The sequence below is a fragment of the Artibeus jamaicensis genome, unplaced genomic scaffold (assembly GCF_021234435.1).
Source record: "Artibeus jamaicensis isolate MK-2021 breed Jamaican fruit bat unplaced genomic scaffold, CSHL_Jam_final contig_1015, whole genome shotgun sequence".
NCBI lineage: Eukaryota > Metazoa > Chordata > Mammalia > Chiroptera > Phyllostomidae > Artibeus > Artibeus jamaicensis.
Window position 1 is genome coordinate 9,227,205 of NW_026521194.1, and position 27,659 is coordinate 9,254,863.

At 56.7% G+C, this 27,659-nt stretch overlaps 1 protein-coding gene across 11 annotated transcripts in view; it reads left to right on the plus strand.

Moving 5' to 3' along the window:
* TNS1 (tensin 1) overlaps positions 1–27,659 on the plus strand; it is a 158,360-nt gene that overhangs the window by 122,385 nt on the left and 8,316 nt on the right. For 5 of the 11 annotated variants that reach the window (XM_053670648.1, XM_037132234.2, XM_053670896.1 and 2 more), the window contains 12 exons: positions 3,759–3,955; positions 5,156–5,231; positions 8,635–8,727; positions 9,303–9,326; positions 9,842–9,880; positions 11,013–11,171; positions 16,745–16,943; positions 20,224–21,290; positions 24,071–24,157; positions 24,902–25,033; positions 25,434–25,526; positions 26,236–26,313. In XM_053670648.1, the coding sequence (XP_053526623.1) occupies positions 3,759–3,955; positions 5,156–5,231; positions 8,635–8,727; positions 9,303–9,326; positions 9,842–9,880; positions 11,013–11,171; positions 16,745–16,943; positions 20,224–21,290; positions 24,071–24,157; positions 24,902–25,033; positions 25,434–25,526; positions 26,236–26,313 (2,244 nt within the window). The remainder of the gene's footprint in view (positions 1–3,758; positions 3,956–5,155; positions 5,232–8,634; positions 8,728–9,302; positions 9,327–9,841; positions 9,881–11,012; positions 11,172–16,744; positions 16,944–20,223; positions 21,291–24,070; positions 24,158–24,901; positions 25,034–25,433; positions 25,527–26,235; positions 26,314–27,659) is intronic. The other 6 variants (XM_053670725.1, XM_053670706.1, XM_053670783.1 and 3 more) reach the window with 4 other exon arrangements.

The following is a 27,659-nucleotide window of genomic DNA, read 5'->3' on the forward strand; positions in this document are numbered from 1 at the left end:
CGAACCTGGGGTTTGGAGCAGTTCTGGGTTGGTGGGCCTGTCCTGAGGGGAGCTGGCATGGCTTGCCCTGGGGCTGCTAGTGTGATCGCCGCGTGGCTTTCTGGTGCCCTGGCCCAGCAGGTGGCCTCCCGGACCCCCTCACTTCCGGAGCCCCCGGCATGCTGTTGGACACCGGCCCCGCCACCTGGAGCTGAGGAACCCGCTCTTCTGGAAATCGGAAGGCTGGAAGGAAGAGCTGGGTCTGTGGGGGTGGAAGCGGCCAGGCTTGGGTTATAGGGCAGGCCCGTGATGAAGCCTGACACTGGTATTTTTCCACGGGATCCAGGGGTGTTTGGGGCCGTGAGTGTGTGTATTGATGGTATTAGGGCTTCAGCCCCCAGAACTGCATTGTGTGTAAGTGTGTGAGCAGATATGTGTGAGTGTGTTAGAGGAAGTGGATTTAATGCTTCAGGTCTGGCCTGCTTTAGGAGGGCGCCTTGGAGCCAGCTGCTTCCCCAAGCACAGCACTACTGGGGAGCGGAATGAGGACCCCTGGCAGAGGGTGTTGTACCGGCACCCTGTTCTTCAGGTCTGGCGGCTCGTGTGGAGGCCCTGGGCTGAGGTGACCATCGTCCCGCAGGTAGTGGGGACGCCCAGTGCCCAGTGTGTGAGCACTGTGGGACCACGAGGACGATGGAGGGCTCCTGAGTGTAGCACGTTATTGTCCTAGGGAACACTTCATTGCCACCAGGGCATCCCAGTGCTCCTGCTGCTGGGGCTGCTCACCGGCCTGGCTGGGAAGGCCTTCCAGGGCCCGGCCACGGCCTCCCTCCTGCTTTCTTCATGAGCTTCCTCTGGCTGTGCTGGGGAAGGGGCTGACCACAGGGCGGGGTGCCGAGGGTGATGCTGACCTCCTGCTGTTCCCCGTGGGTGAAGGCAGTGTGCACATGTGTGTGCAAGTGCATGTGTGTGCCGTGCCTCTGAGCACAGGGTGGGTAGAGCGCACAGGGACAGTGGCGCTGAGAGAGAGAATGGGCCTCGAGGCTGAGAAAGGCCCCGGGTCCAGGGTGGTGGAGGGGAGGAGGGCAGTGGGGGGGGCAGGCCTATTTTTATTATTGGTCCGTCTCCAGGATGGGAGGGAGGGGGTTCTCTCTCTGACACTGGCTGTCAGCCTGTGTCCAGAAGGCCCAGCTTGGCTGAGGAACAATGGGGCTCTCTTCTCTCCCCCTGCCCTGCTTCGTCTCCCTTCCTGTAGGGAAGGACAAGAGAGAGGGGACGTGGCTCTCCAGGCGCTGAGGGGCAGATGTGGGCCTGCCAAGGGGGACAACAGTGAGACACTGTGTTCAAAGAATGTAAGAGGCCCCGGCTGGTCACGGGTGCCATGGGCACTCTGCGGGGGAGGGGCTGTCCCATGGGAGTGGGACGTGGGGTCTTCCGCCTTCTGCAGATGGAGGCGCCCCTGCAGCGCCCTAGCTCTTGGGAGGTCATTCTGGCCTTCCCCTGCCTCCGGAGCGAGCACGCTCCCATGCGCCGGTCTGGTGGCCACGGGGAGGAGACTTGGAGAGGCGAGACGGCTCTCAGAGGTCCTCCACAGTCAGGGTGCCCCTCTGGCAGGCCGGCGCTGCCTCCGGGCGTGGTGGCACTGGGTGTGGAGGGTGTGCTGGGCACACTGGCGGGACGTTCTTTGTCCCTCTGTGAGATTCGGCCTCAAGTTGAAACAGACCCCCTTTCGAGGGCAGACAACAGATCGCACGCAGGGAGGCTGGCCACCCCTCACCAAGGCACAGGCATCTGCCAGGAAGAGGCTGCGGGGCTGGGCCAGCGGAACTGAAAACCAGCCCTAATGCATTTCTGTTAACCTTGGGGCTGAACTTAGTTCCAAACCCCAAGAGCCTTTCCTGAACGGGCCTCCTTTGTCACAATTATTATTAGAAAATCAATGGCTATGTCTGTTTCTCTCTAATGTTTCTGCCAGGAATGAAACCAGCGATAGTTCTGGACCAAGCTGCGCAGGAGGGCTGAGGGGCAGGGGGTGTGGTGGGGGAGGGAGAGATGTGGCCCAGGGCGGGGGCGCCCGCAGGCGGCTTCTCTAAGGGCCAGGGCATGGGGTGGTTGTAGGGTCCCTGTGCACTGCTCAGGACTTTCAGAGACGCACCCCTTCTTTCATCTGTCCCCTGGTTAGAACAATGCGACCCCCATTTTCTATTCTGAAAGTCAGGGTACTTCAAAGCGAGGGGCTTGTTTGCTTTAAGTAAAACCGTTTGTGAGTCTGGTTTATAGTCGGGCCCTTTTCCCCCAGCTGCGATGGCAGGCGGGCTGCCTCCTAACGACACAGAGCTCCAGGTGGAGACTCTGAACACTGCCGGCACCTCCGGCCTTTGTCAGTGGGAGTGCTCCACCGGCGGCTCTCCAGCCCCCCACACAGAGCCTCTAACCGTGGGGCAGTACGAGTGCGCGTCCCGGAGTGCCTGTGTGTGTGCCTGTCCCTGGACTTGGCAGCCGGGAGCCTACTCTTCATGACAAGTAGGAAGGCTTCCCAGCATGTGCTTCTCATGGCAACCCTAGCGGCTGTGCCAGACGGGAGCTGGGGGGCCGCCTGTGGTGTGCAGACCCCGCTCTGGACCGTCTGAATGAGGGCAATTTCTGCTTGGTGCATTCCTAGGGGCCAGCAGCGTGTGCTTGTATGCATGTATGTGTATATGTGTGTACATGTGTGCCATGGGGCAGTGTTCCCAAGTGTGCTGACATGCAGCTCGTGTGACCAGGGTCTCGGTCCCACATAACCTGTGGTAAGTCCCAGCGCCTCCCCTTGCCCGACCTGCTCTTGAGTGGTGGTGAAGGCAGGGCTGAGAACCCCCTGGTGGGAGATAATCAGGACCAGGAGCCTGCCCTCAGGCTGGTCCTGGCCTCTGGGCCCTGCAGGGAGGGGAAAGGTGGGGGTAGGTTTTCTAGGATTCTGGAGCCAGCTCAGTGAGGCAATGGTTCCGTGCTTCAGCCCAACTGTGGGAAGAGGGGGTGGGAAGGAAGGAGGGTGGGGTTAACAACATCCCCAGGCCTGTGGAATGGGAGGAAGTACAGAAAAGCAGATGGAACACATGATTCCAGCACTTTGCCTGCTGTTCTGCTGGGAGGGGCAGGGTGTGAACCTGGACCATCTCTGGGGCAAGGAAGGGGTGGGTAGCTAAGGGCTGGCATGAGGGAAGTTACTAAGAGGTTTCGGAGGTGCACTGGGTACAGTTGGGGAACCCCAGAGAAGGTCAGCAAGATTCCAGGGGCCAGTTGGGTCTGGGGACTTTATAACAAGACTTAGTCATTCCTTCGTTCCTTCTGGGGAGCACCATTTGCAAGATGATGCATTATTTTCTCTTTCCAAAAGTTCTTCCCCACGGGCCTGATGTTGCTTGTTGGTTGATCAGTCGCCTTGGAGACTGTCTCTCCTCCCTCCACCTTCCCTCATTTGCCTGGAAGCTCTGGCCCTCTGCCTCCAGGCCTTGGAAGGAGTTGACATCTGTTTCTTGTATCAGTCCTTTGTGCTCTGGGCCCCAACCCTGCGTGCAGTAGATTCCTGGTGAAGGCCAGCCCAGCCTAAGCAAGGCCCCCACCCTACACAGAAACCCAGGATGTGGGCAGAAGTTGGCAGGGGGCGGTGCAGAGGGGAGACGGGCCCAGGGTCAGCATGGCCTTTCGGCTTACGCCGTCCTCTCTGGGGGAATGAGGCCTGATGGATCCTTGGTCATACAACATACTCACGGCCCTCTCTGCCCTGCCGTTCCTCCCAGGGGTGCAGGCTCGGGAGAAGCAGCCTGCAGAGCCCCCAGCCCCTCTCCGGAGGCGGGCGGCCAGCGATGGACAGTACGAGAACCAGTCTCCGGAGCCCTCATCCCCCCGGAGCCCCGGGGTTCGGTCCCCTGTGCAGTGTGTGTCCCCAGAGCTGGCTCTCACCATCGCTCTCAATCCTGGAGGGCGGCCCAAAGAGGTGAGTCCCCAGGCCACATTCTGGGGCCATAGAAGGTAGCAGAGCCCACCTGAATGCCCCAGGAACATGACGGCCAGCTGGCTGGCACTGACCAGTCCATTTTTCTGTTAAGCCCAGTAACTTTTCCTCTCTGCCTCTCACCTAGGGCTTTGGCGTGTGGAATCTGGAGCTCATTTCCTTCCCTAAATTGCTTTTATGTCCTCACATCTTCCATTAACACTCAGACTGAGTTCCTCTCTTGACACCTAAAGAGTGCCCCTGAGCAGGGTGGTAAGAACCCTGAGCACGACATAGGGGACCGTGGCCTATAAACTTCACACCAGACGTATAGTCTGACATAGTGATTTGGTTTTGTTTTATAAGATTTTATATATATCTTTTCTAGATAGGGGAAAGGAGGGAGAATAGGGTGGGAAAGAAACATCCATATGGGGTTGCCTCTTACGTACCCCCTACTGGGGACCTGGCCCGAAACCCAGGCATGTGCCCTGACTGGGTATTAAACTGGTGATGCTTTGGTTCACAGGACAGTGCTCAGCCCACTGAGCCACACCAGCCAGGGCTGACACAGTGTTTTTGAGCCCTTTCTAGATACAAGATTTTCTCCAAAGATCTGATTTCCGTGCCATAATATTTGCATTTCTGAGACATCGCAGTGGTTTGAGGCAGTAGGTCTTAAATTTCAGCGTATCTGTAGTCACCGAGGGTCTGCTAAAGTGTGATTACTAAAGCTGCCTCCAGAGATTCCAGCACCTTAGCCTTGGGGTGGGCCTCGGGATCTGCATTCCAAACATGCACTCTGGAACATTCTGATGTGAGCAGACTGTGCCTGATAAAATCCAGGTCGAATCGTTGTGGACAGGAATGATTTTAGACACCTTTTCCCTTCTGCCTTCTGCTAGGCCCTGAGTTCCCTGGCCCAGGACCCTTCTCTTTGGCCTTGTTCTGAAATATTTCCAAGGCAGGTGCTCCTGAATTCCACCTGTGCCTTAAAAATGGTTTTGCAAAACAGCCACTTTCCATTCTCTTGACTACAAGGAGTTGTTGGGGCCATGAATGGGTAGCAGCTGCCTTTGACCTCTGTGTTCGCCTGGGCATGGGCAGGTGGTCAGGTTGGTGAGGGGCTTTGTGGGCTGGTTAGTGGGAAACGCCTTCTTCTCAAGGTTATGATCACCAGTGTGCCCCCTTTTCCTTTTGCAGCCCCATCTTCATAGCTACAAGGAGGCCTTTGAGGAGATAGAAGGGACCTCTCCAACTAGCCCACCGCCCAGTGCAGGTAAGAGCTCCCCTCTAAGTCCGTCTCCTTTGGGTCCCCTTAGGCCCCTATCTCAACCCTTGGCCTGTGTAAGCATCTGGACTTTGGGGTGGGGGGTGCTGGCCAAGTTGGGCAGAGCCACAGTCTGTCCCTATCATCCTGTGGCTCATTCCACTTCACTTTCCATCCTGCATTTCTCTTCTGTTGTCTACGCCAAATCTGAGGATGCAGCAACACAGTCTAAGGACCCCACTGAGTGATCCGGGGCCCCTGGGCTCTCATGGTGTGCAGTTTTCCGAGTTGTTGAGAGTCTTTGCATCCTGTGTACAAAACCCTCTACCCTGATGTGACTCTTTGTGACTTGCTTCTGTCACTCTTTGACCTTCTTGCTTCTAATGCCCATTTCTGGGTGCATCCAGACACCTCAACTAGTTTCTATCAAGGAAAGAAAGGCCCGCATACTCGGGCTGGCTGAGTCCCCATGCCACCCATCCCTGGCCTGCAGGCAGGAACATTCAGTCTATATACCCCTGCTACACTCACTGGAGAGGCAGCTCCTCCAAAGGCACAGGTATTTCCCCCCAGAGAGAAGACTCAGATGAGCACAGGAGTGGGACAGGGTTCCTTCTTACGGTAGAAGAGACCATGCAGAGGAGCTTGGAGAAGCCCTTTGTGGGAAAGCAGTGAAGGACCGATAGTCTGCGAAGGACTCAGAGTCTCCATGAGAGGCATGGGTTGGCAAAGGAGGGAGAGACTGGTGTTGCTCTGGCATTGGGTTGGCTGGGCCAGGCCCTAGCTCTGTATGCATCTGCCTGGTGAGGGGAGGAGTGTGAGGAGGAGAGCTGGAGCTGCCTGTGCACTCTCCTGCTGGCTGACTGCTCTGGGGAAAGAGGAATATAGCACCAGACCCGGCCTTTGCAGCAGCAGAACTCGTGTTGGCTGCCATGTTGGGCACTCGAGAGGCTGATGTTGTGACCGGAGGCCATGGCTGCCCCTGAATCTGTGCTGTCCAATGGAAATGTAACACGAGCCATGTGTGTTATTAAACATTTTTAATAGCCACATTTAAAAAATAACAGGAAACCGGAGAAATTAAATTTAACGATCTTTTTTATTTAACCCAAAATATCCAAGCTATTATTTCAATAAGTAAATCCATATAAAAATATCAATGAGATATTTTTCAATCTTTCAAAAAATGTGGGAAGAAACCAGTGAAACTATTTGTAATAATAGGTTTTATTTAACCCCAAAGATCTAAAATGTTATCGTTTCAATGTGTAACCACATATTGAGATATTCTGCATTCTTGTTTCATATCAAGTCTTTGAAATCTCTGTGTGTCACAGCTCTTGGTTCAGAATGGCCACCTCGCGCATTCTCTGTAGCCCTGAGTGGCTGGTGGCTGCCACACTGGACCTGAGCCCTGAGTGGCTCGTGGCTGCCACACTGGAGGGCACAAGCCCCAGGCAATCTGCTCAGGAGACAGCCCTGTGGCCTTTCATGACTCCATGGAATCTGTCTCCCTGGTCTTACCCTTCACCTTCACACCTACTCTGGTTCCTTGTCGGTCTAAGCAGCCAAGATGTTGGCCATTTCCCTGTTCGGGACAGAAGCCATGTGGGCTGGGCTTTGGCTTTTGCCTCTTGTTCCTGTTCCCATCCTTCTCTTTCTCCCCTTGCTCAGCCCTCAGTGGCCTGGGGGTGGGGGCTGGGGAAAAAGTCAGAGGTTTCATCCATGCACGTGGCTGGGAGGGAGGACAGAGGCGGAGAAATGTGAGGAATTCTCCCAGAAGCAAGAGCTGTGCCTGGCTTTAGGGTCACCCACTCGTTGGCCTCAGAGAAGGGACGGATCCTGGGCACTGGGGGCATGAGCAAGCAGGGAGCTGGGCGTGTGCGAGGGGAACCCAGAAAAACCTCCCACCTCGCGGTCGTGCCATGGGCTGTGGCCTCTGAGGCTGGGCTCATTCTTCCATAGTAATGACATTGAAATTCATTCATGTGAAACATGAATAAGTGCTTGATAAGTGTTCATTGCAAGACACCTCTGTGTGTGTATGTAAAGGGAGAAGGAGGGACAGACAGACATGCAGGCCTAGGCCTGCCCCGTGCCTGGACATGTGTGTTTGTACATAGCTGCCCCTCTGCTGTGTTTGTGTGTCGGGCCTCCAAGGACAGAGTGGGATGGTGTGCAGGAGTGGGCTCCCCACTGGACCCTGTGAGTCTCACTCCTTTCACAGATACCTACGTATACAATAAGTTACCTAGGTTGCTTGCTTTGAGAGATTGTATTTTTAGTTGGTTTTCTGTAGGTCTCACTGTCTTTGGGGGAAGGGAGACGGGGCCAGGGAGGGTCCCAGAGGGGCTGCGTGGGGTTTCTGGACAACCGAGGGCCACAGCTGGTCTGTTGGGGCTGCTGGTGTGGGGCAGGCAGCCCTGGGCCCTGGCGGAGCTGCGCGGCTGAGTGTCCTCAGCAGCCATGGCCCCTGCAGGCCCCTGATGGCCGCGATAGGAGACACAGAGCTTGTTTTTCGTACTTCTCCTTGGAGCTCTGTGAGGCTATGTGGCAGGTGCCATTGAGAAATCTCGTGACTGGGTGTAATCATCTCCCCGTGGATCGGCTCAGAGTCCGGCCTCTTCTTTGGCTGGTGGGACAAAGCCTGACAGCCCTTTCTGACCTTGTGTGTTATGTGACTCTTCTAACCTGGACAGGTGGCTTGGAAGGGACCTGGGGTTTGTGCAGGGAGTTGGTTCTCTTGCCCAAGGATCATGGAGACTGGACTTCTTACCTCAGCTAGAGCACTGAGGTTCGGGGGGTACAGAGAGCCCCAGGCCAAGAAATTCTCTCTTGCTGAGGTTTGCAAGGGGCGAGCCCTTTGGCTGCAGGCTGTCATGGTGATCCCTTCTCCTCCATCTGTCCTTTCCAGGATGCGCTCTCTGGATGCCCCGTTTTCTTTTGTTCTCCCCTCAGTCCATCTAAGTGCCTGCTTTAGAAAGACTCTATGTGTGGGGGGAGGGAGGAATGGGAGAGAGGAGGAAGAGAGAGAGAATAATATATGGGAAAACCGAGATGGCCAAAAAGCCCCCTGCATGTATGGCACGTAAAGGGACTGTGCTGAAGAAACTAGGGGCCCAGGGAAAGAAAGGACTTTCTCATGGCTGAGGGGCGGGGCCTGCACAAGGACACCACTTCCTGACTCACCTCACCCTTTAAACTGTGCAGATCCTCCCCCACCCCACGGGAAAGGGCAGTGGAGCGCGGCAGCGCTGGTTCCTCTGCTCCTTCTCCTGCGGCCCAGCCCTCCCCAGCAAGCCCTCACTTATGGGTGCTCTCCCTCCTGCCCCTCCTCCTCTCCCCCGCACCTGCCCCTGCCCCCATGACCTGAGACTCACTGACCATGTCTCCTCTCTTCGTTCTGGCACAGTGCGCTCCCCTCCAGGTCTGGCCAAGACTCCTCTCTCTGCTCTGGGCCTGAAACCCCACAACCCAGCGGATATCCTGCTGCACCCCACGGGGGGTAAGTGACTCTGCTGGAAGGGAGGCAGCGGGGGAGGCCAGATAGAGGAGTGGGGGTCGGAGGACCCCTGTGGTCCTGGGCAGGACCAGAGGTGGTGGGTTCTCCAGACCTTCCTGGCAACAAGACGGCAGCCTGGGTCAGGGCCCGTGCTCAGGTTGGGGGCTGAGGGGATGGGTCACTTTGCAGCCTTCCTGCCCGCTGACCTGTGGGGCCAGTGCTGCTCCCAGTGTCCTCTGACTTGGGGATTTGGAGGCCTGGCCTCAGTTTCTTAGAGAGGGTCAGCTCTTGGCCAGAGCCGGGCTCCCCCGTGCCTCAGTGTTCAGATACTTGGGTGTGTGTGCACACGTATGCACACGCATGCAGACAGGCCCCCACACACTTGCTTCCAGTTCACACCTCCTACTTCCTCGTCACATTTTCGAGCTCCTCTCTTTCCTTTGGAGGAAGGAGAAAATGGGGGCCCCTGGGCCCTTAGTGGCCATTTCAAGCAGGCTAAGTACAGAAACTTGTTCCCTAGACTCTGGTTTTAGGGCTAGGCTGGGGCTCTGGGGGCAAACTTGGCTTCTTTTCTTTAGTCACCAGAAGGCTGATCCTGCCAGGTAGGAATGCAGTGGCATGCATGTGTGACCCACAAGGACACACGTCCGGACACAGCCTCCCACCCAGGAGGTGTCTGCATGGCCAGGGACACTGAGTCACCGGGAGAAGGAGGCAGTGGTGGGCTCCTCTCACTGGGCCTGCTCACGCCTGTTTGAGACGCAGCCTGGGAAAGCCCTGGGGCAGGGGCTGTGGCAGGGACCCGCACAGCTTGGCCTCGGAGCCCTGGGGGCAGGGCCTGCTGCTCCTGAGAGCCAGGCCCTTTTTACTTGGGCACCTGGCCTTGCTGCCCTGGAACCCAGGTCCTGTCAGTGTGGACCTTACCCTCACCTTGGGGCACTTCTGTGAACAGTCACCTCTGCCCTGGCCTCACCTCTGCTTTCCCACTTCCCTTTTCTCAGCAAATTCTCTCTCAAGAAATAATCTCTGTTAACTGACCTCTCTTTCCTTTTTGCTCTCCCTCTCCTTTTCATCACCTGCCTCTCTGCTCCCCACCCCTCTTCTCATCTTCCCTCAGAGGAGGATGAGGGGAAGGAGGTGACAGAGCTGTCGCAAGGTAAGTGCTGGCCTGCTGTGTGGCGCTTCGGCTGTCCGGGCCTGGGAATGGCTTTTCACTTGGAGCTTGATCGGTTGGGGGGCGGCTCTCTTCGTGGACCGGGTCTCTAGTGACCAGGCACATGGCCTCCCGGTCTCCCTCCCTTGGTGATGACCTGTCACCTCAGAAGCTGCCTGAGTCCTGACTGAGGAGCTCAGAGCTCGATTCAGGCACAGCCAGCGTCCGGGTGCCAATGTGATGCCACCTTGCTGACAAAACACCCCTCCAGTCGCTGCCACCCTGGCGGCATCCCTGCCAGCCCACCTGGGGTGAGCCAGCCCCTCCAGAGGCAAGGGGACCCACACGGAGGGCAGGGGCCCATCATTCCATTTCCTGGGTGCACTCCACGTGGGGAGCTCAGGGTTTTCAACCTTGGCACTGCTGACGCTGGGGCCCGGACCACGCGGGTGTAGGGGCTGCCCTGTGCCTGGCAGGGTGTGCAGAGGCGTCTCTGGCCTCTGCCTGCTATGCGCCGGTAGCACCCACCTACTCGTGACAATGAAAAGGTCTCCAGCGTTGCAGACGTCCCCTGGGGGATAGTCAGCTCTGTCGGAACCACTGTCCCAGAGCCGTGAGTTGACCTCTTATCAACACAGATGGTAGAAGGCCTGTTTTTCTGGAACTTCAGTGTCTTTGGGGCTAGGCTGTGGACCCACCCCTGTGCACCTGGGCACCGTGCATGTAATTTTGACAGTTCCAAGGAGTTAGTGTGTCTGCATCTCAGCTTAACCCCTAATTTAGACGGACTACATTGTACACAGGAAAGTGGGAAGGAGACGAAATCTGGTTGAAAGCCTTTGACTTATTAGGAACAGGGTTCAAGTGATGACTCAGCAGCAGGTGAAACGACGGGGGAACTAGCTTGGGCGGCCTGTGTGGCTTTGTGGCACTGCCGTGACGGTGCAGGCCATCTCCACCAGGGCTTAGAGGAGGTGGCATCGAGACACCTTCCGGCTCTGCCACGTTAGCTGTTTTGACTTCCCACCTGGACCCTAGGTCCCTGTGGCCTGGTTTCCTAAAGACTCCAGCTGGTTTTCTTAAGTTTGCTTCTGCTTTCCTTTGCACTTACCATTTTGATATTCTACCCCCAAAGCGGGCATGGGCTGTGCCACTCCGAATCTGCCACCCCCCCGGCAAGGTGGCTGGAGCTTCCATAAAGCTTTGCCCGCTTCCAGCCGGAGTTCAGGCGACCACACCAGGCTGCCTGGGGGTGGCAGGACGAGGCATCCCCAGCAACCGATCCCAGAACAGGGTGAGTGGCTGCTTGCTCCTGGCTGCTGGCTCCCGACAGGGCAGGGACGCTGGGACGGGAGTCTGGAATAAGCTGGGGCCTGGAGCCAGTGTTTGTTCGTGTCTCTCAGACGCCCACCCACACTCTTCCCGCGGTTGCTGACTTCATCAGACGGGTGGGACCTCAAACTCTCCCCAGGGGGAAGGTCAGAGGTAGATTGTCCCACAGGCCAACAGGCCCTGGCTGTTTCCCACTTTGGGGTGACACTTGAGAGGAGTGAGCACCCTCAGGCCTGAGCTGGGGCGAGCTTGTCTCTTAGCCTCCCCGCCCCGAGTCCTCCCATCTGCTGGCCTCCAGCTGCAGTTAGGAGGGGCAGGTCCTGAGGGATCAGCTCCGCCACGCCCACCCTTTTCGCAGCTGTGGCACTGAGGTCATGGTTGGAGGGTGAGGGTGGGGGCATCTGCCCAGGGTCAGTTAGGGAGCTGCGGGGCTGGGACTGGAATTATCCCCTTTCTCCTAGTCAGGAGGCTGGTTCAAAGCCCTCCTCCTGCACCCAGGCACCGTGCCCTGGGATTCCAGCGTGGGGGTCGGAATTGCTGTTGTGGCCTGGGGAGCGGGGCGTGTTGGGGGCAGGGAGTAGACTGTGGGAAGCCCGTTTCATTTTCCCTGACTCATGTGCTACCCCCTAGTTAGACTAAAGCACATTCTTTGCTGACCCTCTGAAGCTCTGCTTTCTTTCCCTGCTGACACTTTGATGGAAAATAAAAATAAAAAAATGCCTGTGAGGAAAAATGGTCAGAGGTGGAATTCCTCAGCCAGGGGAAAAGAAAACTTTAGGAAACTCTGCCCTGTTCAAGGCACCCTGCTAAATGCTATATATTACCCTGTGCTCTCATTCGTTGATCACTTGGTTGATACATGTTCTGTGTACCTCCCGTGTGACAGGATCTGGGCCAGGCCCTGGGGATGTAATGTTAAGCAGGTCCATGGTTCCGAATCTCATGGAGCACGAACAGGAGTCAGAATTAAATGATCACTCAGAATTGCATAGTGAGATAAGGGCTCTGAAGGGAAGGGATGCAGTTTTTTTGGACCTTATGGTAAAGACCCTGATCTTGGCTGAAGAAGTGAGTTATGACAGTGAGTGACATTAACTTGGTGGAACTGGCATGGGAGGACAGCATTCTACACAGAGGAAAAGGACACGTGCAAAGGCCCTGGGGCGGGAGTCAGTAGCATTTTTTTCCCCCAGGAACTGCAGAGTCAGTGAGGCCAAGAGCAAAGGGGAGCTGGATGCTGGAACAAGGAGACTTAAGGGGGAGTGTGGTGCAGAGTGAGGTTCAACAGGCAGGGACAGGACCATGTGGGGTCATTGTCACATCTTGTCTGCTAGTCACAGAAGCACTCAGAAGAAGGTGCTAGGAACCCTGTTTCACAGAAGAGGTGATGCTTAGGGATATTAAGTGACTGAGGTGCACACAGTCATCGGGGCACAGCTGAGACCCTATAACTGGATCAGCACGTGAAGGCTGCCCCTTTCCATGAGACTGCACTGGGCACACATCTGAATGCAGAGTGACTTCACCGGGCGTGGGGCCTGGGGGCTCTGGTCCATGGAGGAAGGAGAGGGAGAAGCTGGTAGCGGGAAAGGCGTGAGCCCGACATCCAGAATACCTACCCAGTGCTGCAGGGAGGAAGGGCAACGGGGCATCCAGGCTGGGTTCTGTTTGTCCGGAGGATTAGATGGGGCCGATTTGGCAGAACGGTAGACACACTGGACTAGAAATGACCCCTCCTCAGATTCTTCCTGCTCTGAGATCTTGATGATGCGTGCACTCTGGCATCTGGGGCTTTAGGGCAGTGCTGTGCCATGTGGATTTACTGAGCACCTACCATGTGCCAGGCTCTGTCCTGGGCACCGAAGGTATAAAGACAAGGGAGACAGCCTGCGAGGATAGAGATGCTAAGAGACCTTCCAGCACGAGGTAGGATGCCGAGCAGGGTAGGGACAGGGTGCAGGCGCAGCCCAGGGGAGGGGCGTGTGGCCCAATCTAAAAAATCTGACATTCCGACTTCCGAGTTCTTGGACTGGGACTCGGGGTTCTCTTTACTTTCTCCCTCTCCTCCACCCACATGTCTTCCTTTAGTCGGAGTGGGTGAGCCGCTTCTCTCCAGCCAAAGAGCCTCTTCTGGGAGGCAGAAAATGCACTTTAGGGTGTGGGTGAAACGGCAACAGTGCCCCCAGCCTGGCGGGGCCAAGACACTCTGGGGCCGCCAGCTGCTCACAGCCACCATCAGCCACTTGGAGTGGGTCTGGACTCCAGGAATGTTCCACTTGAAGCACCTTTCCTGGCCCCACCCCCTCCCCCCACCCACCCCACCCCCCCCAGCGCCCAACCCTGTTGCCTCTGGGTGAAGCTGCTCCATGATTGGAGGAGAGGAGGGAAAGGCAGAGAGGGTGGAGGGAGGCAGCCTCAGGCCAGCGGCGGCATAGGCAGGCAACCGTGGCAGGGCTGCTTGTAAACAGCTAATCGGAATCAGCAAGAAAGAATTAGGAGTAACTTCCCATCTCTTATCACTTGATCCTGGCTGGGCAGGTGGGTATTCTCATTCCCATTTTACAGATGAGAAGACTGAGTCCCAGAAAGGTTCCGTAGCCTGTCCCAGGTGCCCATCCAGCAAGTGAAAGAAGGGGAGCCCACAAGTTGTACATTGTATGGAGGCAGGGGGAGGGAAAGGAATAGACAGGAAAAGGAGGCATTTTCAATACAGAAATCCGAGTCTGAAAACTTGGAAAAACTGAGTTTTGGACTCAAAAGCTTGGTTTCAAATAGTTCTGGAGACTTAGGAAATCAGACAGCTTCCCAGAGTCCCTCCCGCTCTGGGTCCATGAGGAGCAGAGATGAGTGAAGGGGCTTCGCTCGTCTCTCCCTGGACCAGGAGGACGTGGCCAGTGGGGGAAGAGCTCGGACTTCAGGGGCGGTCCCTGAGGGTTTAGCTGGACCTTCTGCGGGTAGCAAGAATCCCCAGGAATGAGGAAAATGAGTGTGTGCCTCTAAGGTCTCAGCTCTGACGCACCTCTGTGTGGGTGGGGCTGAAGGGCGAAGATCACGCATCTCTAGTTTGCGGGACAGACACGTGTCCAGGACCTGTGAGATGCCAGGCGCTGCACAGGGGGCGGAGCGATCCCCCACCATCTCTGGGTGGGAGAGAAGGGGTGCTAAGTGTTATGGGGACCCTGGCGAAGCTGAGAGCCTGAAAGTGTTCAGGAGGTTTTCAGGGAGAGTGACTCCAGGTCGTGGGGGATGGGCTGAGAGGGAGTGCCTTGGGTCTCAGTGAGCGTTTTCTGTGGGTGTGAGGTCCCCTACTGCCAAGCGGGGTAACTCCAGGACCCTAGCCAACCCCCCCAAGGCTAGAGGCACTGAAACTGCCTGCTCCCCAATTTTTAGGTGTGGCCGTATGTGCAGTGGGCCAGAGAACAGACTCTGGGCCAGACGACCTGGTTCCCTAGGCCAGTGCTGCCGCTTGGTACTGTGTGACCCAGGCAAGATACTTACATTCTCCAAATCCTACTTTCTTCATATAACAGTGTGCTGTTTTTGGCATTAGTAATAGCCCTGTGGAACAGGCTCTTCTCTGGGCAGTGGGCTGCAGTTCTGGGCAGCAGACAGCTCTGGGTGCCCCTGTGAGGCTGTGGCCCCGCTCTGGCCACCCTGAGCCAGCACTGAGAAGCAGGAGACTGTGCACTAGTATCCATGTCCGCTGTGTATTCTGGGACAAATCACCCCACCTCTCTGGGCTGAGGAAACAGGTGAGATCTGTGGTCAGCAAACTTGGTCAGATCCCGTCCCCCATGTATTTTTGTAAAGATAGACACACTCACTCCTTCAGGGACGGCTGCCTCTGGCTGCCCTCACACCACGATAGCAGAGTGAGTGGTTGTCCCAGAGACTGGCCGGCCCACCAAGGCGAAGATAGTTACTCTCGGGGCCTCTGCAAGAAAGTGTGCCTGCCCTGGGTCCGAGGACCCCTGTAGCATCTCCTGGTTCCAGTAGGACCTTGGGCACAGATGGCAAAGAAACAGGGCCTTTGGAATGATGCGGCCTGGGGCTTCTGTGAGGTGGGTGGGTGGGTGGCCTGGGCTGGGTGAGCGGGCTCTTGAGGACGCCTTGCTGGCCTCTGCCCATCAGCTTTGGGTGCCGAGGTGACTGGTTCTGTATCGTCCTTCACATGGTACCTGGAATTGCTCTGAGCTGTCCCTTTGCAGACATCCTGCCCCCCCCACCCCACCGGCACTGCTGTTGTTTGGAGGGAACTCTGGGTAGAAACTAGGACAGGCTGGCGGCCTCTGGCTGGAGCTGTGCAGACTCCCAGGCCTCTGTGAAGGGCCTGCTCTGAAGGGCCGTCCTCAGGCTTTGGCCTGGGTGCAGGGTGCCAGGCCTCAAGGCCACTGGGAGCCATGCCAAGAGGCTGTGCCCCTGACGCCATGGTGGTGGGGCTCCTTCCGAGGCAGGGTCTTCCTTGGACCGAAGGGATGGGGGCTGTTTGCGGACTCAGTGACCAGCACTGTCCTGGCCAGCAGTGGCTCCGGGAGCCTGGCCTGCACGGCGCCACACAGGGCCGCCCGTGTCTTAGGCCGGCTTCAGCAGATGCCCTCGTTGCAGGCAGAGTGTGGCTCTGTGCTTGGCCACGCCCCTCCTGGGGGAGACAGGGTTGGTGCCAGGTTTGGAGGTGGCAAGAGCGTCATCCATCCCTCATCATGTCCCTTGAGAAGCCCGGGGCATCTTGCTGCTCCCCTCCCCCCACTTCATATCGAGTTAGTTTGGGGGCCGGGCTCAGAGGGGGAGCTGAACAAGCACTGGCTGGGCCTTTGGTCACTTCACTCCCTAGGCCTCAGTGTCCTCATCTGTTCGGTGGCCTTTCTGGCACCTGTCCCTCCACTCCCCCCCCCCCCCCCATTCCCCTTAGGATGTTTTGAACACCAAGTGGGGATAATGGTGTCAGTCTCCAGAGGAATGCTAAGTGTGTCAGGCAGGGAGGTGGGTGTGTCTTGGCATAAAGGGGCTGGGCGTGACTTACTGGCACAGGCCTGCTGCTGGCCGGCTCGCCTGCTTCTGGGTCCTGGGTGTGAGGTGAAGCTCATGCGAACCCTGGTGTTGTCCTGAGACAGGGGCAAGGGCTGCTGGAGCTCTAGGTCCACACGCCAGTGCTGCCCGGGGTCCTAGAAGAGCCTGGGGTCTGGGGAGGCAGGATGTCAAAGAAAAGCAGCTGTAGGGATGCCAGCTATGGGGGGGGGGGGGGCATCCTCGCTCTGAGAGGGAAGATCCTGCCGTGGCTGCATTTACAGGCGGAAACTGGGGTCTGTTTCTGGGCGGCTTCTCTGAGCGAAGCCACGGGGAAAGGTTCCGTGTGGTTCCCACAGCTTCTCCAAAATGCTGGGAGGAGGGGTGGGCCTGGGCAGGCAGGAGCCCCAGAAGTGCCCTTTGTGTGCTTGGCTGTCCTTTTGGGGCTGTCCCCTGCAGCTGGACTCTGGAGAGGAGTTGCATTTCATCCTGTAGCTCCGTGCTAAGTCTCTGTCTCCTGGCCCCTTCTAGAGCCTCGGAGCTACGTTGAGTCGGTGGTGAGGACGGCGGTGGCTGGGCCTCGAACTCAGGACCCTGAGTCCAAGAGCTTCAGCGCCCCAGCTGCCCAGGCCTATAGCCACGACACACCCGTGAGGAACGGGACTCTGGGCGGCTCCTTCGTCTCTCCCAGCCCCCTCTCCACCAGCAGCCCCATCCTCAGTGCCGACAGGTGAGTGAGGGAGAGGAGCCAGGCCTGGGGCAGCATGGGTGAGGCCCCTTGGATCCACTCAGGGTGTGGGCAGGCAGAAATAACGTCCGGGTGGCTGTCCCTCGGAAACCAGCTCATCGGATGCTTTGAGAGAGCAAGTGTCGCCCGAGAGCCACAGTCCGTGGGAGCTCTAATCCCTGGGCTGAATTCAGTTCCACCATCTAGAACTGCTGGAAGGAGTCAGGGGTGGGGTGGTTCTGTGGGGGGGTATGGAGGTGAATCTGAAGCCTCCCTCTCCCAAAGTTAAACTCTACATCAGTAATCGCAAGTAGTGAGTGCTTCCTCTGTGCCAGGGACTTTGCTAAATGCTTCCTGTGATTATTTTATTTAACCCTCATGGCAATGCTATGAGGTAAGTACTTTTATCATCCCCACTTTCCAGAAGTGGAAACTGAGGCACAGAGTGGCAAAGTAGCTTGCTTACAGTCCTGCAGCTAAACAGTAGCAGAAATAGGTTTCGGACCAAAGGTGTCTGGTGGGCGCCCCCCCCCCCCCCCGCCTCCTCTCCTCCAGGCCTGGGTTACGGTGCACAACACAGGATGAGTTGGATGCGCCCAAAGCAGATGTGTCAGTAAAGTTCTCGGAGCTCAGAGCAGGGGGGCTTCAATTTCTGACTAGAGATGCAGGGAGGATTCTTGGGGGCTGGAGGTGTTTGCGGTGAGGCCAGAAGGTTGAACATGGTGTTGAAAGGTGAGGCAGGAAGAAGAGGGCTTTCTAGAAGGACCGCACAGCCAGGACAGAGGGCCGAGGGATGTGGGTGTCTGAGGGCCCGAAGCTGCAGGTGAGGAGGGTCGAGGTGGGGAGCGAGGAGAGATGTCTTTGTGGACGTGTGGCTGTCCTTCTGACCGGGTCAGACAGAGGAAAACCTGGAACCGGGCAGGGGAGGGCTCTGAAGGGGAGGCCCCTATATTGGGGTACAGGAAGAAGCTGCTGGGCTCAGGGTGGGCTTTATGATAGGGAGAGGGAAGATGACATAGGGAGGGAGCTCGAGGTCAGCCCAGGCACGCCGCAGGGTGGCAGGTGTGGGAGCGGAACTGGCCCCGGTCAGAACCGTCCCCCAGGAGGGGGAGACTCTGCTGCTGACTGCCCCACCCCACGTTCACTCCCCGCCACGGCCTGGGATCCCCGGGCACTGGAACTGCTCCAGCCACCTCCCCACATTTCCACAGGCCCCTGGTGGGCTGAAATCCGTCACTGGCTCGATGCAGTGTGCCCCCTCCCAGGTCAGGGCAGGCGGTTAGGGGAGCAGAGGCAGTTCTGCCTGAATTCTAAGAATTCTGGCTCCTCAAGCCCAGCGTGGACCCCAGTCTCCTGATGGAGCAGACAAGCTCCATATCTGGGGAGGTCTGCCTTCGGGCAGAGGGTGTGGCTGTCTCAGAAAAGGGGGTTTTCTGCACCTGCCAGCCCCCATTGCTGGTGTTCAGTGGGCCCGGACATTAGGAAATTTGCATTACTTCTCACTCACACCCTCCAGCTATAGTTTTAGCTCTTCCCAGCATTTAGGAAGCTAGCATTTCTCCTCTGGGATTAGTCCCGCAGAACTCCATTTGGGTGTCCCCCATCCACCTGACACGTCCTCCCATTCCTCAGAATACAGGTTATTTCTCGCAGGAAGTGGCTGTTCTGCTCTGACCCCTTCTGCACGTGAGGCAGACTTTGTCCTGGCCTGGCCCCTGACTTCTCTCTGCCTTTGGCTCTTGAATGATCTCCCCGCTGCCCCCCACACATCGCCCGAGGGACCTGAACTTATCCAACCCAGGCTTGAGAATCCTTCCAGTCTCCGGCTCTAGGCTTTGGCCCATCTTCTTATGTAAGGAGCCGCCCCACCCCTCGGGGCCCCAGTGCAGAGCCTCCCTGCCACCACCCTGCAGCTGCTGCTTATGTAGGTCCCTGCCAACCTTCATCTCTCCTGCCATGTCATCGAGGGATAGAAGTTTGTGTCTGGAAAGAATCAGGGTCATCTAACCCAGCCCCTCATTTTTTTTCTACACGGGAAAACTAACAGCCGAATCCAGGTTTCCCAACTCACAGGGCGTTGCATTATACTTTTCTATGGACTTGTACTTACCTTCAGAGTAGAACCTTTGATTTTGTTTATTCCCCTATGTACAGTCTCCTCTGAACTGAATTTCCTCAGTCTTAGAATTGGGTTTGACTTCTGAGCTCATCTAATCTAACCTTCCATTGGAGGATAGTCCCTTCACAGCATTCAGGTCAAGAGATTAGTCAGCCTCTGCTTAAATGCTGCTAGTGATGGGAGTCTCATTACCATGCAAAGCAGCTTGCTCCATTAGTAGCCAGATCCGATGGCTAGAAAGCAGACTTTATAAGGAGCTGAGATCCCCTATGAGACTTCCTTGTCTTTGCTTTTTAGAGCAACCCAGGAATGAAAGCCCAATTCTAACACTCTCAACATTTAAAGATAATGGTGGCACACCCGGGGCAACTGAATCAAAGTGGGGATACTTCCAGGACAAACAGGATCCAGGTGGTTTGAGCCCCTCTCCAGGGTTCAGTGATCCTGGCATTGACAAGAGGACAGCCGCCGTCAGTTTCTTTCTTTTTATTTTATTGAATTTATTGGGGTGACATTGGTTCATTATATAGGTTTCAGATATTCAGTTCTGTAACACATCAACTATATATTGTGTTGTGTGTCCACCACTCCAATCAAGTCCCCTTCCATCTCCATTTGTCCCCCCTGCACCCTCTTCTACCTTCCCCAAGCCCCCTGTTCCTCTGGAAGTCACCACACTGTTGTCTGTGTCTGTGAGGTTTTTTTCCTTCATCCCTTCACCGTTTTTGCCAGCCCCCAACCCCCTCCCCTCCGATAGCTGTCATTTTGTCCTCTGCATCTGTGACTCTGTGATCTATTCACTCGTTTTGTTCAGTAGATTCAGTCAGCTTCAGTCTCGATGAAAGAGAGCTCCGCACTCTGGCCGGTGGCACCGGGGCCAGAGTAGTACAGAGGGGAGAACATGTGCTTTGAGGTTGGGCACAGCCAGACCCGAAACCCTGGTCTTTTATGAGCCATGTGATCGCCATCCTATTGTTAACCGATCTGAGCCTCAGTTTCGTCTGCGGACAGTCCCACAGGGTGACGTAAAAACCTTGATATTCCCGTGCGTGCAAGTGGAACGCACTGTTGTTACTAGTGGTGGGAGGGAGGTCTGAGTGTTCATCGAAAGCCTGTTCTTCATTAAAACCGTTTGCTGACATGATCTGCCCTTTCTCTCTCTAGCACTTCAGTGGGGAGTTTCCCATCAGGGGAGAGCAGTGACCAGGGCCCCCGGACACCCACCCAACCTCTGCTGGATTCTGGCTTCCGCTCCGGCAGCCTGGGCCAGCCCAGCCCTTCGGCTCAGAGAAGCTACCAGAGTTCTTCTCCTCTTCCAGCCGTGGGCAGCAGCTACAGCAGCCCCGACCCCTCGCTCCAGCAGTTCAGCTCCCCAGAAAGCCAGGCCCGGTCTCAGTTCAATGTAGCCGCTGTGCACACGGTACCTGGGAGCCCTCAGACACGCCACAGGACAGTGGGCACCAACACTCCTCCTAGTCCTGGCTTTGGCCGCCGAGCTGTCAACCCCAGCATGGCTGCCCCCAGCAGCCCTAGTCTGAGCCACCGCCAGGTGATGGGCCCGCCAGGAACTGGTTTCCATGGTAATGCTGCCTCTAGTCCCCAGAGCAGTGCAGCGACCACTCCGGGAAGCCCCAGCCTGGGTCGGCACCCTGGGGCCCATCAGGTTTCAGGCCTCCATGGCAGTGTGGCCACCACTCCAGGGAGCCCCAGCCTGGGCCGGCACCCTGGAGCCCACCAGGGCAACTTGGCCTCCAACCTCCATGGCAACACAGTAGCCAGCCCCGGAAGCCCCAGCCTGGGCCGTCACCTCGGAGGGCCTGGATCTGTGGTTCCTGGCAGCCCCAGCTTGGACCGGCACGTGGCCTACGGGGGCTACTCCACCCCCGAGGACCGAAGACCAACGCTGTCCCGGCAGAGCAGCGCCTCTGGCTATCAGGCTCCTTCCACACCCTCCTTCCCCGTGTCCCCTGCCTACTACCCTGGCCTGAGCAGCCCCACCACCTCCCCGTCGCCGGACTCGGCAGCCTTCCGACAAGGGAGTCCGATGCCAGCCTTGCCAGAGAAGTGGAGGATGTCCATGGGGGACCGAGCGGGCAGCCTCCCCAACTACGCCACCGTCAATGGGAAGGTGTCCTCCTCGCCTGTCACCAGTGGCATGTCCAGTCCCAGTGGCGGCAGCACCGTCTCCTTCTCGCACACTCTGCCCGACTTCTCCAAGTACTCCATGCCAGGTGGGCCTCTTCTCCGCTCCATGTCCCCTGCTGACAGACGAAGCCTGCCACGTAGGGTGTCTGTCCTGCTCTCTGTTCTGGCATCCTCTTGGCAGACGACTGTGGGCAGATGGCTGACACGTGGGCCTCAGACGCCTCATGTGCATAAAGGGAGCTGGAGGCGTCCTCAGAGTAAACGTGCTACGGTGGTGGTGGCGGTGGTGACGGTGGTGGCGGCTGTGGGTGCTGCCGCCGCTGCTGACAGTGAACATAACAATAATGACAGTGTGAGTGTTCTGGTGGTCACAGCCACTACCACTTGTCGAGCGCGTGCTGTGTGCCAGGCTCTGAGCTACGTCGCATGTCATTCGTCCTCACGGCTGCGGGTGAGGACGCAGGCTTGGGGGGCTCAGCCATTCGTCCAGGGCCAGACAGTTCGTATATGGCGGAGCCAGGCTGCTAATCCAGGCCCATGCTCCCCCCAAAACTAGTGCTCTTAAAGCATGAGGGGAGCTGTTTTATCACTAGCTTGAGGGGTATGTGATGCAGCGTAACTGTGACAATCTGCCATCCAAACCTGGGCCTCCATTCCTTTGCCAGCCCTTTGTTCTCACCTTTTGATCCCCACGATGCACACACAGCACGCAGATCTGGCCGCCAGATGTGATATGGGACAAGGCCAAGGGTTGGGCATTTCACCGGGGTCTAGTTTCTACCAACTTGGCTTCACAGAGGCCCTTGCAGGTTTACACACTGAATTCTTCACTCATCAGCAGAACTTGGCCTCTTTGCTTCCACTTTGAGGGATCGTTATCCAAACACGAAGGTCAAGGCCTCAGCTGATTGGCAGCTTCTCATCCAGACCTGGAACCTGCCTGTGTGCAGAGGGGCTCTGAGGGCTGTGAGACATTCTAGGAAGACTGAGGAAGTCTTGGGCAGCCTGGAATGGGTCCCAGCTGCCCAGATTCCCAGGGTGTCGCTATGAGGTCCGGCCACGCCAGGACACTGACAGCGACCCTGCACGCCCCTGCTTCCTGCTGCCCACCAGAGACATCTGGTTCCCAGCCCCTCTCTGCAGAGGATGCAGCATTTCTAGTAGTTGGGACATTTCCTGTTTCCCACCATCTCCCCTGCTTAAAATAGCCATTGGAGTCAACACAGGAAGGCACATGAGGCTGCAGCCGCCTCTGACAGCTCATTAGATGGGCCCGGCATCAATGGGGCCGGGCCTTCAGAGCAGAGAGGCGGCTTGCACAGTCACACGGCCCAGCTGCCTAGCCTAGGGGTCCTCCTCAGTGCATGGCTGCCAGGGAAAGGAGCTGGCCTGGCCTCTCCCTGTCCTCTGGAGTTGGACCCCAGAAGCCTAGCAGAGTTCAGGTGACCTGTTGAAATGGACTAGGTCTTGGACACACACCCCGACCCCTGCCTGGTCTGGATGCTCTGGGCTTTACAGCATCATTAGTGCAAACTCCCTCCACTCCTGCCTCTCTCAGGAAGGGAGTGGAAACAAGCACAACCAGAGCATTCCTTTTTTCCTCTTTGTTTTCTTTTGTGCTAGAGGATGAAGGAAGATGTTAGGGAGCGAGGGGACACACCCTAATGCCTGGCCGGGAAGCTGTGGTGTAGGCGGTGCTGAAGTGGCTGCTGTGTCTTCTCACCTGGGAAGGTCTCCCAGAAGCCGTTTAATTAACCATAGAAAGGTTCACCCCGTGGGCTTGGACAGGTCGCCCACCTCCTCTGAACCTCACTTTCCTCAGGTGTGAAGTTAAGCGGTCGGGCCAGATACTCTCAGAGGTCCTTCCAGAACCTAATGTTCTGTGGTCTGCATCCCGGGTCTGCAGAGGGTCTGGTGGGGCAGAGCATCTGCCAGAGAAGTAGGGTATGGGACATGCAGGGGATGGCTTCCAAGTTTGAGGCCAAGCCTCCCCTCCTGGTCCCAGAGCAGGAGTGACTTTTTTGCCCTGTGTGATCCAGAACCCAGGATTTCCAGACGGGCAGTGAGGAGGTGTTTGGGGGGAAGTGCTGGAATGAACTGCGTCTTTCTGTCCTGGTCTTCAAGGTCGTTCTGGTCAGGTTGGGAGGAAGGGGCCAGAGGCGGGGTGTCTTAGCCTGCGGGAGAAGCTGCAGGAAGGGTTTGGTCTGAATCTTCCAGAGTAAGAGGGGGCCGGGCTGGGGCAGGGCTTTCGTGGGCTCAGTGAGAATGCTGTGCCGGCTCTTGGACCCGGAGCAGGTCTGCGACACGCCATGGCTGGCGGCCGACGGGAAGGATGACGAAGCTGCTCAGGGTCCCTTTGAGCCTCACTCTGATGATGTTTGGGGACACTGACTTTCTGGGTTAGTTTCCTAGGACAGCGTAACAAAGCACTGCAAACCTGGTGGCTGAACACAGCAGACTTTATCCTTTCGCGGTAGTGGAGGCCGGAAGTCCAAAATCAAGGTGCTGGCAGAACCGGTTCCTTCCAGAGGCTCCGAGGGACAGTCTCTTCCAGGCCCTTCTCCCAGCCCCTCGTTGGCAGCGCTTGGTGTCTCTTGGCCGTAGACACATCTCTCCAATCTTCACCTCCAAGCTCACATGACGCGCTCTCCTTGTTCTCTCTCTCCCTTCTCTTATAAGGACACTGGTCATATTGGATTGGGGCCCATTCTAATCCTGCATGACCTCATCCTAATTAGATCACATCGGCAAAAACTGTGCTTCCAAATAAGGTCACATTCACAGGTACCGGGGGCGAGAACCCCTATGTTTCTTGGGGTGGAGGAACATAATTTAACCCATAACGCTTTTTTTTCTTCTGCTTTAGACAACAGCCCTGAGACCCGGGCTAAAGTGAAATTTGTCCAGGACACTTCCAAGTATTGGTACAAGCCCGAGATCTCCAGGGAGCAGGGTGAGTGCTGGGGGTCCCTGGAGTGTGTCCGAGGTCACGGCCGGCTGCTGCCCACCGGGCCTTCCCTGGGGCAGGAAATTTAAGTAGACTCCTTCCTCCCGAAGCAGTACGTGGTGGTCACAGAGAGGGGCTGGGCTCAAGATCGGGCGGGAGAGCAGTCCCTGTGGCGGGGGGCAGGGGCGGGGCAGAGCAGGGCGTGGAGATGCTCCTTTGAAGGATCCTTAAACCCAGCAGAGTCTTGGTTTCCTGGGCAGAGTACAAGCCTGGCCGAGATAAGAGGAAACTTTAGCTCCCCGTCTGCATGATGTGGGAGACTGTTGTACACTCGATAGCTAAAACAGCCTTGGGATTATGGGGTGGGGATGAGACCACCTGAGACCCCCAGGGAGAGCCTGTGTGGAGACAGGACAGGTGACTGCAGCCCCCGGTCACATCGGACCGCTGACCAGGTTTGTAACTACAGTGCCGTCAGCCACATCTACTTGTGGATACACTGTCTGTGGCTGCTCGTGTGTTGCAGCGGCTGAGCTGAGTCGTAGCAGTAGAGACCACGCGACCTGCAAAGCCTGACATATTTACATCTGGCTATTTACAGCCGACTCTAGCGTAGACAGACCCTGGGGCGCTGGAGTTCTCGCTCTCCTGCCACCTAAGAAAGAATGAGGTTCGAGAGGCCCGGTGAGACTTCAGGAGGGCCAGCGCCATCGCTTCCTCATTTCCTCTCCTCCTCCCCTCCCCTTCCAGCCATCGCACTCCTGAAGGACCAGGAGCCGGGGGCCTTCATCATCCGCGACAGCCACTCCTTCCGAGGAGCCTACGGGCTGGCCATGAAGGTGTCTTCTCCCCCTCCGACCATCATGCAGCAGAACAAAAAGGGTAACACTGCCTCTTTGAGCCGGGCCTCGGGACTGGGTGATGGGGAGAGGGATGGTCCCTCCAAGCCCCAAGGTGCCAGAGGGGCCTGGGCGCTGGGCAGGTCTCTGATTCCCATGGGAGCTTGGTCCTGCTGATCAGACTCTTCGGCAGAGGGAGTCCTGGGCTTGGGGGTGGCGGGGCTCAGAGCATCGGGAGGCCGGGTGGTCGGGATCCTGCGGTTGCGTTTCCCAGAGGGGTGGGAAGAGTCGTGGCCTCTTCATCCCCGGCTCTGGCCGTGCTGTCTTGCGGCGCTTCCTCCCGTCAGAGCCCTGCACACGGGGGAGGTTATGACGCGGTGTTGGGGGTGGTGGGCGGACACCATGAGAAATGACCGATCCTTATTTCTTTCTTTTCACCCCAGGAGACATGACCCACGAGCTGGTGAGACATTTCCTGATAGAGACCGGCCCCAGGGGGGTCAAGCTCAAGGGGTGCCCCAATGAGCCAAACTTCGGTAAGATCCCCCCCACTTCTCTCTCCACAGTCAACCTGCGGGTCTCAGGCTTGTCCCAGGTTCCCCTGTCTCAGGTTCTGCCAGTCCCCCTGGCTGTACACACGGCGGAGAAACGAACAGTGGCTGGCTCCCTGCCTCGGTGCCACAGCCCCTTCACTCTGCCAGAATCCTTCCTGTGCTCGTCCTGCCCCAACCTGAGGCTTGCTATCGTTGTAATCTGATTAACAGCTGTAACAACCTTATTGACCACCGCCCGTGTGAAAGTCACTGTCTAGGTCCCTTATATTACTTCTGGTCTCAGACAGTCCTGCATGGTGGGTGCCATTGTCTCACATTACAGAAGAGGAAGTGGGGATTCACAGAGGTTAGGCTTATTCCAGAACACACAGCTAATAAGTGACCTCGCTGGGAGTTGAACCCACTGTCCTGAGAGGGGTGCCAGCAGTTGGCGGGGCTTGGGAGAGCTGCTGGGAGTAACTTTCGAGAAAGGAAAGCTGTTAGGTAACCTACGACTAGTAGGGGTGAACCTTTGGAATCTTCTCCCTTGGGTCTTGCTAACAAAGAGGGAGTGGATTTTCAGTTTTGTTGGCGGGATGAGGGAGAACAATGCAGAAGCTAAAGACTGTGGCTAGCAAGCTGGCGTGGGTGGGCTTCCTCAGCACCCCCCCCCAGCAAAGCTGCCCCTGACGTGCCGTCTCCCTCCCTGCAGGGTCTCTCTCTGCCCTGGTCTACCAGCACTCCATCATCCCACTGGCTCTGCCCTGCAAGCTGGTCATTCCAAACCGAGGTAGGAACCCCACACCCCTTCCTCTCCCAGTGTGCCCTTGAATGGGCCTCCTCCGTGCCGCGGCCCAGCCAGCGCTCCAGCACTGGGGCCAGGGTGGGAGGATATGGGTCATTTTGCCAATCTGGGGAAACTTGAAACCACTCTCCTTTTCTTCTATTAAAAAAAAGAAGGAAAAGTTGATTAAAAAGCTTAACTCTGGGAGCATACAAAATTGACTTGCCAGATTGTTCTGGAAAATTCTCTGGAGCGCCCCCCCCGCCCCCCAATTCAGATTGGATTCTCAGCATAAGCCTCATCCCAGAAGAGGCTCTAGAAGTCAGAGACAGTTTTGGGGAGGACCATGTTCAGAAGACGAGATGGGTGTCCGTGGCAGGGCCGAGGGGAGGGGGCGGAGGAGGGGAAGGCAGTGTTAGATCACGGGAGGGTCCAGGGTGAGATGAGAGGTTGGTCTGCGTGGAGAGGAGAGAGCACAGGGGAGGGATCTCTTGGGGGAGAGGGGACTGGGCCCTGCGCGGCGTGGGAAGGAAAGGGGATGGTCAGATATCCCTCAAGTTTCTAGTGTGGGTGGCTGTCAGGATGGTCCCTGACTGAGGGGACACTGAGTTGATAGGGAAGAGCAAGCCCTCTTTTAATTGTGCAAAGTTTGAATGGAACTCAAGGGCCATAGGACATAGATAATGAGAACCTGAATGATGAAGGAGATTTCAGTTTCTCTCAGAGGTGTCCCAGCCTTGGAGGATGACAGATGGACCCCAAAGCTCTTCACAGCATAGCTTGTATTACAGCAGAAGCTTCTATTCCCCAGCCCCAAGTACACAGGACCCACAATTTACTTGGCTGTGAACTTGAGGTCTAGAAGCTGGGAGCTGAGTGAGGTACCTTCTCCCTACCCTCTGTGTTCAATAATAGGACATTCAGAAGTGCCCCTGGGACTTTCTCCCCTCTCTCTCTGTCTCTGTCTTGAAGTTCCTGGGGTTTTGCCCACACAGAAAACCTCCAATATTATTCGATAGTTTCTATGTATCCAGTTCAATTCATTGAATTATTAATGATAATTGACTGCCGTTATTAGCTTAAAAGTTCAAATACAACTTAAATAGCATTATTAACCATACAATTTAGACACTAATTAAATGATATTTCTACAGAATTTACCAAAGTAATTCAGCAATGATAAAATTGATATTTACGTTGTATAAACTAATAGACCTCAAAGTATGATCCCGAGACCAGCAGCCTCAGCACCTCCTAGAGCTCGGTAGCAGTGTAACTATTCCCCAACCCCACCTGATCGGGCTCTCAGGGGCGGGGCCCAGCAATCTGTATTTTGACAAGCCTGCTCACCA